The 13,087-nt window shown below is 40.5% G+C and overlaps 1 protein-coding gene, 1 long non-coding RNA gene and 1 pseudogene across 11 annotated transcripts in view; 2 read left to right on the forward strand and 1 right to left on the reverse strand.

Moving 5' to 3' along the window:
* Window positions 1-13,087, forward strand: part of EP300 (E1A binding protein p300) — an 89,008-nt gene that overhangs the window by 66,067 nt on the left and 9,854 nt on the right. For 2 of the 4 annotated variants that reach the window (XM_054543514.2, XM_054543515.2), the window contains 9 exons: window positions 749-988; window positions 1,998-2,086; window positions 4,183-4,293; window positions 6,297-6,353; window positions 7,318-7,395; window positions 9,857-9,924; window positions 11,604-11,754; window positions 11,876-12,022; window positions 12,646-12,759. In XM_054543514.2, the coding sequence (XP_054399489.2) occupies window positions 749-988; window positions 1,998-2,086; window positions 4,183-4,293; window positions 6,297-6,353; window positions 7,318-7,395; window positions 9,857-9,924; window positions 11,604-11,754; window positions 11,876-12,022; window positions 12,646-12,759 (1,055 nt within the window). The remainder of the gene's footprint in view (window positions 1-748; window positions 989-1,997; window positions 2,087-4,182; window positions 4,294-6,296; window positions 6,354-7,317; window positions 7,396-9,856; window positions 9,925-11,603; window positions 11,755-11,875; window positions 12,023-12,645; window positions 12,760-13,087) is intronic. The other 2 variants (XM_009234416.4, XM_009234415.4) reach the window with 1 other exon arrangement.
* Window positions 1-13,087, reverse strand: part of LOC129052675 (uncharacterized) — a 99,278-nt gene that overhangs the window by 61,851 nt on the left and 24,340 nt on the right. For 2 of the 7 annotated variants that reach the window (XR_010139469.1, XR_008517784.2), the window contains one exon: window positions 2,059-4,221. The exons of the other annotated variants lie outside the window; for them this stretch is intronic. This is a non-coding gene — a long non-coding RNA (uncharacterized LOC129052675). Of the gene's footprint in view, window positions 1-2,058; window positions 4,222-13,087 lie in introns of those variants that run through there. 7 annotated transcript variants of the gene reach the window in all.
* LOC112130688 (U6 spliceosomal RNA) lies at window positions 11,374-11,473 on the forward strand (annotated as a pseudogene).

Consider the following 13,087-nt stretch of genomic DNA (forward strand, 5'->3'; position numbering starts at 1 on the left):
GTGGTTTTAAACTGTTACTTGGCCAGGCACGGTGGCTAACACCTGTAATCCCAGCACTTTGGGAGGCCAAGGTAGGCAGATCACTTGAGGTCAGGAGTTCGAGACCAGCCTGACCAACGTGGTGAAACCCCATCTCTACTAAAATTATAAAAAGTAACTGGGTGTGGTGGCACACGCCTGTAATCCCAGCTACTTGGGAGGCTGAGGCAGGTGAATAGTTTGAACGAACCTGGGAGGCAGAGGTTGCGCTGAGCCAAGATCGCGCCACTGTACTCCAGCCTGGGCAACATGTTGACAGAGACTCCATCTTAAAGGTCATGTGCTTCCAGGGGCAAAAGCCTTTCAGGAATTTTCTTCTGTATCTTGCTGTGATTTCAGATGGAACACTTTAAGTTCTGTGGGCTTAGTTTCCTCATTGTACACCCCTTCTAGTACTAAAATTTTAAATGTCTTTGACTTTACTGATCTCACATGTACTTTCATAAAGAACCTGAAGTTGCTTCAGTAGACTGTCAGCCTGATGTCTAGAAAGTCCATAGTAGTTCTGTTTCTCTGCCCTTTGAATAGTTTAATATCTCTGTAAACTAATGATTTAAAGAAGTGATGGACATCAGTCACCTCTTGGGGAATATTGACAGGCCAGAAACTAAAACACTGCCTGGAAGATTAACAATGATAATGGATGATACTCCATCTCCCGTAAAAATAGTGAGACTTGAGTAATGTTTGATGTCACTTGTCTTTCTAGGATTACTTTGATATTGTGAAGAGCCCCATGGATCTTTCTACCATTAAGAGGAAGTTAGACACTGGACAGTATCAGGAGCCCTGGCAATATGTCGATGATATTTGGCTGATGTTCAATAATGCCTGGTTATATAACCGGAAAACATCACGGGTATACAAATACTGCTCCAAGCTCTCTGAGGTCTTTGAACAAGAAATTGACCCAGTGATGCAAAGCCTTGGATACTGTTGTGGCAGAAAGGTAAGAAATGTGTTTCAGATTTGACTTTAACTTTTCTAGAATACCTAGAATAATATAGTGGTGACTGGGATAAGAGAATATCCTGCTTCTGGCTTTGACATGGCTTTTTTTTTTTTTCCCCCCCTATTTTTTCTCTTTGACAGGGTCTTATTCTCCCAGGCTGGAGTGCAGTGGTGAGGTCATAGCTCACTGCAGCTTCAACCTTCTGGGCTCAAGCAATTCTCCCACCTCAGCCTCCTGAGCAGCTGGGACTACAGCCGTACGCCACCATGCCCGGCTGATTTTTTAAATTTGTTTTGCAGAAACAGGGTCTCATCGTGTTGCTCAGGCTAGTCTTGAACTCCTGGGCTCAAGCAGTCCTCCTGCCTCGGCCTCCCAAAGTGCTGGAATTACAGGCATGAGCCACCTCTCCCAGCCGACACAGTCTTTCTCTTAATGTGTGCCACAGTAGTAATATCTCTTAATATGAAATGGGCTTTCTTTAAAGGCATTTTTTCAGAGTGGCAGTTGTATGGAAAAGTTGACTAATTAAATAATCAACAGACTGTTAGCTTATCTGCAGTAGGGACATTCTTATATTCACCTGTGGGTGCAGATTCCTCAGCATGTGCTGGCTTTCTTGTACATACCAATTCACATTATTGGTTTTTTGTTTTTAAAATAAGACTATGGTCTTGCTGTGTTGCCTAAGCTGGTCTGGAACTCTTGGGCTCACGCAGTCTTCCCACCTCAGCTTCCTGAGCACTGCAGGCATGTGCCACCCTGCCCAGCTATTCCTGTTGGGTTCTTTGGTAAAGTGATGGAAGGATATGACTGCTAAGCCTACCTCAGCGTTTTGAAATAATGTAGTAGTAAACTGAGAATGATTTTCAGGAACTGAATTAGCCCATCATTATTAACATAAATGAGAACTAAGACACCACTGACTTCTGTTTCCGATTTGCCATTCTTACTGTTCTAGCTTGTCCTTAAGGCCTCTGTGCTTTTTAACAAATGGTTTCTTTTGCAGTTGGAGTTCTCTCCACAGACACTGTGTTGCTACGGCAAACAGTTGTGCACAATACCTCGTGATGCCACTTATTACAGTTACCAGAACAGGTAAGCTTGGCCAGGTGTGGACCATGGTCCATGTGTCCACATGTCCAGGGAGTGCATGCGGATGGGCCAGCACACATAGAGTCATGGTTCATGTGTATCTTGCTTGAAGACAGCTGTATAGCACAAGTTCTGTTTTTTGCCTTCTGCCTTTGTTTGCAGAATTATAAAATTTTCTATCAGAGTAGCCTTACATCAGTTACCTGGGTTCCTCCCAAGAGCTTGAGAAGTTAAGCAACTTTGTGAGTTGTTGGCATAGATGGGTCTATATCCCAGGCCCCACTTCTCTTTCTACTGTGTTTTTGTTGATCACCACAGCCTGAGGCAAAACTGAGAAGATTTTTAAACTTTTAACTGAAACTCACTAGACAGCTTTTTGGAAATGTTTCCTTTTTATATGAGGCCTATCCCTAAGTAGTAGTTATTAGAATATATGAAAACAGGATTCTGGAGTCTTTTCTTTGCCTCATATTAAGCAAATTAAAAGGAAAACCTCACATAGCTCTCTGTACCTTACTTTTCCCAACACAGCCTTGTATATGACAGAGGATGATTTGAGTCTAATAAACGAGGCACCTCTGCGTAATTTTCTCCTGCCCAATCAATGGCTGTAATCACATAAATCTCATTCACTAATCTATCTTAACCACAATTTGTCTCCTGTTTTCAGTGATCATCTACAAGTATAGCTTGCATCGGGTGTTTATTTGGGGCTCGGATACAATAATAACAAGGCTGGATGATATTAATACCCTTTATTTGTTTGTTAATACCAAATCTATGGTGTTGGTTTTTGCTGAACTTGTGTGTTGCAGATGCATTTCTAGCTTTGAAAAGTCACTTAAACTTTTTCTTTTATTTACAAAAAGTTAGGCGTGCTTCTAATGCTTTATACACCTAATGCTTTGATTTTGCAGTGAGTAAAAATCTAGCTCTTTACTCATTTGAAACCTAGAAAAGGTGGGACTCAAGTTGTTATAAGTACCTTATGTTTAAAAAAGCAAGTAACTTGACATGAAACTTTTCTCATGTTTACTAAAACAGTAGTCTAAAGTGTTTATCTTTGCACCAGGGCATCTTTAATCAGGTACCTGCACACATCATTTCCTTTTGAAATGTATCACTTGATGGCTGTAGTCAGTATTTAACTGCTTGTGCAGGCTTTTCAGTAAACAATTTTTTTTCTTTGTTTGTTGAGACAGGGTCTCATTCTGTCACCTAGGCTGGAGTGCAATCTTAGCTTACTGCAACCTCCGCCTCCTGGGTTCAAGCGATTCTCCTGCCTCAGTCTTCCAAATAGTTGGGATTACAGGTGTGTGCCACCATGCCTGGCTAATTTTTGTATTTTTAGTAGAGACAGGGTTTCACCATGTTGGCCAGGCTGGTCTCGAACTCCTGACCTCAGATGATCCACCCTCTCAGCCTTCCAAAGTGCTAGGATTATAGGCATGAGCCACCGCGCCTGGCAATGGTTGTTTTAGATTATTGTTTTCTGCAGTTGTATCTGTAGTGGGCTTTTGGGGTGGGGAGTGGGGGGCTGTGGTTTTTTGTTTTGTAAGTGGGAAGAGAGGTGTGATTCCTATATTTAGGTAATGAGTAGCAGTTCTTCTCTCCCTGGTATATTTATCCTTCTTCCTCCTTTTGATTATTTACATCACATAGCGTTAATTGCTGAAATGAAAGGATATGGGTCTGTGTAATTGAAACTTTTGCTTTTATTTGCAGTAATCATTTGCTACTTGTGATCCCATTTGAGATATTTAATGCTAATCTGTGCTTTGCCTTGGCTTTCTGCTTTGTGTTGTTCTGTCTTGCTTTTATGTTTTTTGTTGTCTTGCAATCCCTCATTTCTTCGTTTGTTTTGTGTTTTTTTTTCTCCCTCATGCTTGTCGTTGTCTGCACTTGGCTTTGATTGCAAAAAAAAAAAAACAAAAAAAAAAAAAAACAAAAAAAAACCAAACTGTGGGGCCCATATATCTGCATCATTGAATGTCCTTGTCGCCGTTGATGACCTGCTCTCTGCTCCCGTCCCCCTCCTTGGCCTGCTGTGATTGGTGGCTTCGTTGCTTGGCTTGGGCTGTGTTGTGTGAACGGAACAGTTCACCCCAGTATGGCCTTCTTGCCGACAGGTATCATTTCTGTGAGAAGTGTTTCAATGAGATCCAAGGGGAGAGCGTTTCTTTGGGGGATGACCCTTCCCAGCCTCAAACGTAAGTAACTGCATTATTTTGAAAAGTGCTAATTAGTTTAGTTTGTTGTCCAGTGATTATACACAGGCTTATTTCTAAATGAACTTAAGCTATGCTGTTGAATATGGTAGCCATTAGCCACATGTTGCTATTTAAATGCATATTAATTTAAATAAAAATTGTTTATCACATGGACTACTCACATTTCAAGTGTTCTGTAGCTATCTGTGTCTGGTGGCTACCATATTGGTCAACACAGATAGAGAACATATCCATCATAGTAGATAGCTCTATGAGACATCACTGAATTAGGGAATATGTCAGCAGTGGGCAGTCATCTTAGTTCTAGTAAAAGTATTCTGTATAGGAAGCAATCAGCTTCTCTTCGAAAAATTGGAGGTTAGTACAAGAAGACATCATTATTAACTGTTCTGAGTTTGAGGGTAATTGAACTGATGACCACCTTATACCCTTCTCTTGTAGGTTAACAGAAGACCCAAGTCACAATTGTAGTGAATAATACACTTTAACAATATGCCGGGGTTTAAGAGATTTGCTTGTGCTTTGCAGTCTCACGAGCTCTTACCATTTGGTAAATGGCCAAGAAAAAAATTTCAAACATATAGTCTAATAGTTCAATCTCTGGCCGGGCACGGTGGCTCACGTCTGTAATCCCAGCACTTTGGGAGGCCGAGGCGGGCGGATCACGAGGTCAGGAGATCGAGACCATCCTGGCTAACACGATGAAACCCTATCTCTACTAAAAATACAAAAAATTAGCCGGGCGTGGTGGCAGGCGCCTGTAGTCCCAGCTACTCGGGAGGCTGAGGAAGGAGAATGGCGTGAACCCGGGAGGAGGAGCTTGCGGTGAGCCGAGATTGGGCCACTGCATTCCAGCCTGGGCGACAGAGCGAGACTCTGTCTCAAAATAAATAAAAAAAGAAAAAAGTAACTTAAGATGTAGGCAGTCATTAGAATTCAAACTGGGACTGTTTAAGAAGGAAAAACTGTTTAGTGTAATTTTAGTATTGAAGGTGCATATTTACTTCTGTTTAGGATGTTGCACAAAAATTTGGAATTCTCTTGTTCCTAGTAAAAATGGGGCTTCTGAGAAAAGCTGGTTAATTTTTCTAAATTGGGTTCTAAAGATAGCAGTGTCTGGGTGCTAGCTAGGAGAGTAGGTACTAGGAGCCTTTGATCCTTGAAACATTTTGACATTTGGTTAAGCCAGGAAGGTTAGCTCTAGGGTAAGTTTCCTTGATGCAGGAAGAGACATAAGCCTTGTCATTGAACTCTCAGGTGGCTTACCAAATATTCTAAACCTTAAGGCAGTACATCTCTAACTTTAAAAAGAATAGGAACAAGACCCTTCCCAATACTACAGGCCTATAGTGGACCCAAGTGTCTGTTTCTAACTCCCAGATTGTTCTGGTGCTGCTCATCTTCAGATTGCACTTGGAGTAGCAAGACAGGCCATTCAGGAAAATGCTATTAACAGAGATGAATGAATCTCTAGGCCATAACTAGTATAAGAAATGGTTTTCAATGTGGACATGTCCTCATTTTTATAAGGAAGTATAACAGAAGTCCAGGTTGGGCCCCCTAATGTTGATTCTAGTTGGAGAATGTGGATCCTAGTTGGAGAATGGTAAGACTGTTAGCTTTTGTATGTAGTGAGGCTATGAGCAGTGTGTTATGCTGGGTTTCAGGATGGGAAGCCAATGATACCTAACACCAAGAGTAGTAACAGACAAGATTTTAAAAGGAAAAGAAGAAATAGTATTTCTAGTTCTTCCTGGGTTCTCCATTTCTGATAAGAGGAAATTTATTTACTATGAAGTCCTATAGAATATTCCTTTACATAAACATGCATTTTGTGTGAGCCAAGAATGCACCTATTTAAATGTGTATTCTTAAAAAACCTGAATCTCTTTATAGTGTGAAGTTTGTTCCTTTGGTTAGAACAGCAGTCAGATTGCTCATCTCTATCACTTTTTCTCATTGTGTCCCTTTTCTCTCCTTAGTACAATAAATAAAGAACAATTTTCCAAGAGAAAAAATGACACACTGGATCCTGAACTGTAAGTACGATCCCCTTGAATAGTCAGTACGCTTTGGCTTTTCTTTTTCCCTTTCATTCTCTTGAGGTTTGCATGACCAATCAGATGATCCTATATTCTTGGGCTAAATCTACATAACATACATCTAATGGATAGTAAAACCATGGAAAACACTGAAGTACTAAGGAACATTATTTCTTAATGTTAATTTTAATATTCTTAATGTTGAATGTGAAACGTTAAAGATCTAAACTTCTAGTTTGCAGTGAGGCCTTTTAGATCATGGAGGACTGACATGTATGTTTTCTAGATGTTCCTAAAATGGATGGGATGGTATTTGGATTTATTTGGAATTTTCAGCACCAGGAATCTGTCTTAAAAATTAGCCAGACTTGGCCGGGCGCGGTGGCCCACATCTGTAATCCCAGCACTTTGGGAGGCCAAGGCAGGATCACCCGAGGTCAAGAGTTCGAGACCAGCCTGGCCAACATGGCAAAATCCCGTCTCTACTACAAATATATAAATTAGCTGTGCGTGGTGGTGCGCGCCTGTAATCCCAGCTACTCAGGAGGCTGAGGCAGGAGAATCGCTGGAACTCGGGAGGCAGGGGTTGAAGTGAGCAGAGATCACGCCACTGCACTCCAGCCTGGGCGACAGAGAGAGACTCCGTCTCAAAAAAAAAAAAAAAAAAAAAACCAGCCAGGAATGATAGTATGTGCCTATCCTAGCCAGGTAGCTGAGAGGCCAAGGCAGGAAAATGGCTTGAGCCCAGGAGTTTAAGGTTATAGTGAGCTGTGATCATGCCACCCACTCCAGCCTATACAACAGAGACCCTATCTCTAAAAAAAATAGAAACTTTATTAAAACTGTTTTCGGTTCTTTGGTCATGACCTTGGCTGTCTTTGTCAGAAGTCATAGGAAATATTGCAGGTTTTCATTTGGTTAAGTTTTGGGGTTAATTTTGGAATTGGCTCTGCTCTTCCAGGTTTGTTGAATGTACAGAGTGCGGAAGAAAGATGCATCAGATCTGTGTCCTTCACCATGAGATCATCTGGCCCGCTGGGTAAGTCTTACGTTGTTACTTTCTCTGGAATTTTTCTTTATCATGAATATTAACAAGTTTTTTATTCTATGCAATTGACTGTATTATATCTTCAAAGTTACTATCTTTAAATTGTTTTCTTTGGGTTTGGCCACGATAATTATAGTTCGCTTTTTAAAAATTAAGTAACCTAGTATCCAAAAATAGATTTTTATCTTATTTTTATGCATTCTTAGCCATATAAATATATTTTATTCTGCTGGATTGTTTATTAAAATTATATTGTAGTTATTACACGTCAAAAGTAAATACCTTTGGCCAGGCGAGGTGGCTCACGCTTGTAATCCCAGCACTTTGGGAGGCCGAAGTGGGCGGATCACCTGAGGACAGGGGTTCCAGACCAGCCTGACCAACATGGCAAAACCTCGTGTCTACTGAAAATACAAAAATTAGCCTGGTGTGGTGGTGCACGCCTGTAATCCAGCTACTCAGGAGGGAGGCTGAGGCAAGAGAATCACTTGAACCTGGGAGGGGGAGGTTGCAGTGAGCTGAGATCACGCCACTGCACTCCAGCCTGGGTGACAGAGTGAGACTCTGTCTCAAAGAAAAAAGTAAATGCATTTGTTCAGGCATCTAGAAACTAGGATCATGCTGCTGGCATGATCAGGTCTGGCCCTGGTAAGGGTCACCATTTGGTTAGGGCAGGAACAGCAAGTTATAAGGCTGTAGTCATAATGTAATTGCCTAGTAAAAGGGAGGGGCCATCGCTCTGTACAAGAGGAACTAATCCCAGCCATGTTCCAAAGGAAGGGGGCATATGGGACATCCAGTGCCTCTCATTAAGATGGGATCTCCATGTCTTCTGCTCTGTTCTTGGGCTGATTGTTGTTCCTGATTTGGAGGTTACAAGAAAGGGCAGGCTAATTGACAGATTTCACTTTTCTTTTTTTCACCGTTATTTTCACATAGAAAATAACACTAAGGAAAATAGGTGATGGTTTAGTGGATACTTTATTTTCAGTGTGACTTGTCTTTTAAGCGTGCCTTTTTAGTGCTTTCCTTAACAGATTTCATAAGAATGATTAAGAGACTTCTTGTGGTTCTTCTAATTTAGGATCAGTCAGCTGAATGAAAATAATCTGTTATTACTGTGTTAAGCTTGCTTTTTCTTAAAAGTAATTTATGTTCATTATAAAATTTGAATAGTATGACAATTTATAAAGTAAAAAGCGACAGTCTCAGCTTCTCTCTTCCCACCCAGATTCCTCGCTACAGGAATAACACTCTTTTGTACATACAATCATACGTTTTCTTTTTTCTTTTCTTGAGACGGAGTTTCGCTCTTGTTGCCCAGGTTGGAGTGCGATGGCGTGATCTTGGCTCACTGCAACCTCTGCCTCCCAGGTTCAAGCGATTCTCCTGCCTCAGCCTCCCTAGTAGCTGGGATTATAGGCATGTGCCACCATGCCCGGCTAATTTTTGTATTTTGGTAGAGACAGGGTTTCATCATATTGGTCAGGCTGGTCTTGAACTCCCGACCTCAGGTGATCCACCCACCTCGGCCTCCCGAAGTGCTGGGATTACAGCATGAGCCACTGCGCCCGGCACATTTTTTTGATTTACATGTAATTTTTAATTTTTAATTTTTGTATTTTGTTATAGGCCATAGACTTTTTTTGTTGTTGTTGTTAAAGAGTCTCACTTTCATCGCCCAGGCTGGAGTGCAGTGGTGTGATCTCAGCTCACTGCAACCTCCGCCTCCTGGGTTCAGGCAATTCTGCCTCAGCCTCTCGAGTAGCCTGGATTACAGGCACATACCACCATGCCTGACTAATTCTTGTATTTTTACTAGAGACGGGGTTTCATTATGTTGGTCAGGGTGGTCTTGAACTCGTGACCTCAAATTATCCACCCACCTTGACCTCCCAAAGTACTGGGATTTCAGGCGTGAGCCACCACGCCTGGCTGGTCATAGACACTTATTTATGTCTGCTGCATTTTTAATGGATGCATAGTATTCTGTAACATACTATAATCCATTTATTTACTTGGTTGGTGAACAAGTTTATACAAGAAACTCTACTTAGAGACAAATATCATGTGCATTTGCAGTAACTGAATCTATTGGTTCTACTCTCAAAATGTACTTTCCAACTAGTAGCATATAGGAAATGTCACCTCTTAGGATTTTTCTCCCCAGTCACATTAGCAAAACCTATCTTGATTTGTAATCCTTGATCATCTTTTCCTGTGTAAGCCAATTTATATGCCCTTCATGTTTCTTCATGTCTGTTGCTTGTTTTTCAATTATCTTTTTTGTTCTTACTGATTTCTAAAAGCTCTTTGTATATTAGTTTTATTAACTCTTCGTTAGAAATTTAGAAATACTTCCGCTAGATTGTCTTTGGAATTTTAACTTTTTGTTAGTATAAATTCAATGGTTTATCTAAGTTGTGTAAGCAAAGTTTTGGTTTACATTTAGATTCGTCTGTGATGGCTGTTTAAAGAAAAGTGCACGAACTAGGAAAGAAAATAAGTTTTCTGCTAAAAGTAAGTTTTATTCTTAAAGGTAAATTTTGGCAAAACTTACCTGAAGCCTAGATAAGAAACCATCCAAAGTGAATTACTTTGTTTTTAATCACAGTAATAGAGTAAAAATAATTCTATAATCTCCTTGTATTTGATCTGCAATATACTTTTTGGTGTGAAATTTATTAGACCAAAGAAAAAAATTTCCAAGGAACGGATTTGTAGAATGCACAAGATACGTGTTTTTCCTGTTCCTATATTTTTCCCTATTTGGGGCATTTCATAAAGGAGGAATAAGGTGTGGAAATGATTGGCCGGAATTGCCATCCCTCAGTTTGTTTATGTATTATTTTTTATTTTATTTTTTGAGAGTCTCACTGTGTCACCCAGGCTGCAGTTCAGTGGCATGATCTCAGCTCACTGCAACCTCCGCCTCCCAGGTTCATGTGATTCTTCTGTCTCAGCCTCCATTGTAGCTGGGACTACAGGCATGTGCCTCCACACCCATAGTTTTAGTAGAGATGGGGTTTTGCCGTGTTGGCCAGGCTGATCTCAAACTCCTGATCACAGGTGATCCACCCACCTTGGCCTCCCAAAGTACTGGGATTACAGGCGTGAGCCACCAGGCCCAGCCCCTCAGTTCACACCATTTATATGGGCTACCTTTTGGCCTTATGTGATTCTTTTCTGTTGTGCCAGGAGGATGTCAAAAATTTTATCATGTAATTAAATCTAAATCTAATCTAATAATCTAAATGTAGTATTTGATTTAGTTTTGGGGTGTTTTACTGATCTACAGATTATTTTGATTCTTGTAAGGTTTCTCAAAATGCTCAACCTTTGTTACTTTAAAATATTACTGCAATCTAGGCGAAGTACATAGAGATGTTCATTGTTTATATATTTGTGTGTATATATATATATATATGTTTGGTTGGTTGGGTTTTGTTTTTGTTTTTTGGAAACAAGGTTTCACTGTGTTGTCCAGGCTGATCTTGAACTCCTGGATTCAAGCAATCCTCCCACTTCAGCCTCCCAAAGTACAGGGATTAGGATTATGGGTGTGAGCCTTGTCTCCTGGCCATTGTTCTATTTGTTTGTTTTTGTTTTTTTGTGTTTTTTTGAGACAGAGTCTCGCTGTCTCAGCTCACTGCAGCCTCTGCCTCCCGGGTTCAAGCGATTCTTGTGCCTCAGCCTCCCAAGTAGCTGGAATTACAGGCGTGCACCACCATGCCTGGCTAATTTTGTATTTTTAGTAGAGACGGGGTTTTCAGCATGTTGGCCAGGCTGGTCTCGAACTCCTGACCTCAGGTGATCCACCCACCTCAGCCTCCCAAAGTGCTGGGATTACAGGCGTGAGCCACCGCACCCAGCCCCTGTTATGTATTTTTATAAACTCTTCCAAAATTGGAAATTTTTCAAAATGAAAAGTTGGGGAAAATGATATTTAGAAATTATTGAGTACTGTGTCTGCTTTAATAGCACATGTATTAAAATTAGAATGATATGAAGATTAGCATGTTCGCTGCACTAATATGACATGCAAATCTGCAAAGTAGTTACTGCTTTGCTATGATTTTTTAAAATTTCACCAAGTTATCCTGTTTGTATTGAAAAAAGTACAAATGAGATTTGAGGTTGAACCTTAAGACTAACAATAGTAAATTTGCACCTCAGTAATTTAACTTTTACATTCCTAGGGTTGCCATCTACCAGACTTGGCACCTTTCTAGAGAATCGTGTGAATGACTTTCTGAGGCGACAGAATCACCCTGAGTCAGGAGAGGTCACTGTTAGAGTAGTTCATGCTTCTGACAAAACCGTGGAAGTAAAACCAGGCATGAAAGCAAGGTATCTAGTGATTTCACTTTTCTTCTCCTCGTGGATCCAAAATTGCTCATACGTGGTTACTATTGGTGATTTCAATCTGAATGAGTTATGTTGTGGTTCCCCCACCATCTCAATTGTATAGGTTTGTGGACAGTGGAGAGATGGCAGAATCCTTTCCGTACCGAACCAAAGCCCTCTTTGCCTTTGAAGAAATTGATGGCGTTGACCTATGCTTCTTTGGCATGCATGTTCAAGAGTATGGCTCTGACTGCCCTCCACCCAACCAGAGGTATGACTAGCTCACAGTGGCTAGCTCCAGATTTGTGTGGGAGTTCCAACTTATAATAGGTGGAAAAGCATAACAAGCAAGAAAATGTTTAGTGTGTTTGGTTTGGAAATGCAAAATCTCAAGTGACCAATAATTTTAAAGTGAAACATTAAAAAGCAAACCCCCAAACAAAATAACCACTCGATACTGCTTTTCTGTGGTCATAGTAATAAAGGATATGAATAGCAACCTGAAATTGGAATTTGAAAACAAACGTACTACTCTTCAGAAAATGAGCTTAAATCTGGATTAAGTAGCTCTGTGAAAATATATCATACAAATAGGGTGGGAATTTCTTTTCTCCAAAAATAGTATAAAGGCAATAATAAAAATGTATAGGGATCACCAAATACTGATTGATGTGTATGTGCCAGGCACTGCTAGTTACTACAAATAGAAGGAAACCACAGGCTCATTGAACTTTCCTGAAGGGTTCACGGTGGAGTCGCCTACCTGCCTGTGATGAGCTTCACAAATAACGATGTGAGCAAAGAGCCTGGGAGAGTGAGAGGGTGTTATTAGGCACATGGAGTAAAGAACTCATTATGTGACCTGACTTTTTTTTTCCTCTTCATTTTGTATAGGAGAGTATACATATCTTACCTCGATAGTGTTCATTTCTTCCGTCCTAAATGCTTGAGGACTGCAGTCTATCATGAAATCCTAATTGGTTATTTAGAATATGTCAAGAAATTAGGGTAAGCATATTTTGATAATGGGGTTTTTTTTTTTTAACTAGCATGGCATTCTGGTGAGATATAGGTTAAATATGCAAATATATAACTCTTGGCCTTTTTTTCCTCATTTTAGTTTTTACCTAACAATTCTCTCAACTTTGTTGGAGCCCCTTTGAAGTTAATGTTGTCAGTAGAGAGAAATGGATATGTTGGCCCTAGTTTCACCCATCCAACATTAGTTTTGTTTGTAAGCTAAGCCATTGGGTCCCCTTTGCTTTGAAGTTTGATTTGTGCCTCTCATTTGAGGGCAGAATTTTAACTGCCTTTGATCCTTTTACAACCTGGGTAT

The sequence above is a fragment of the Pongo abelii genome, chromosome 23, assembly GCF_028885655.2.
Source record: "Pongo abelii isolate AG06213 chromosome 23, NHGRI_mPonAbe1-v2.0_pri, whole genome shotgun sequence".
NCBI classification, from domain to species: domain Eukaryota; kingdom Metazoa; phylum Chordata; class Mammalia; order Primates; family Hominidae; genus Pongo; species Pongo abelii.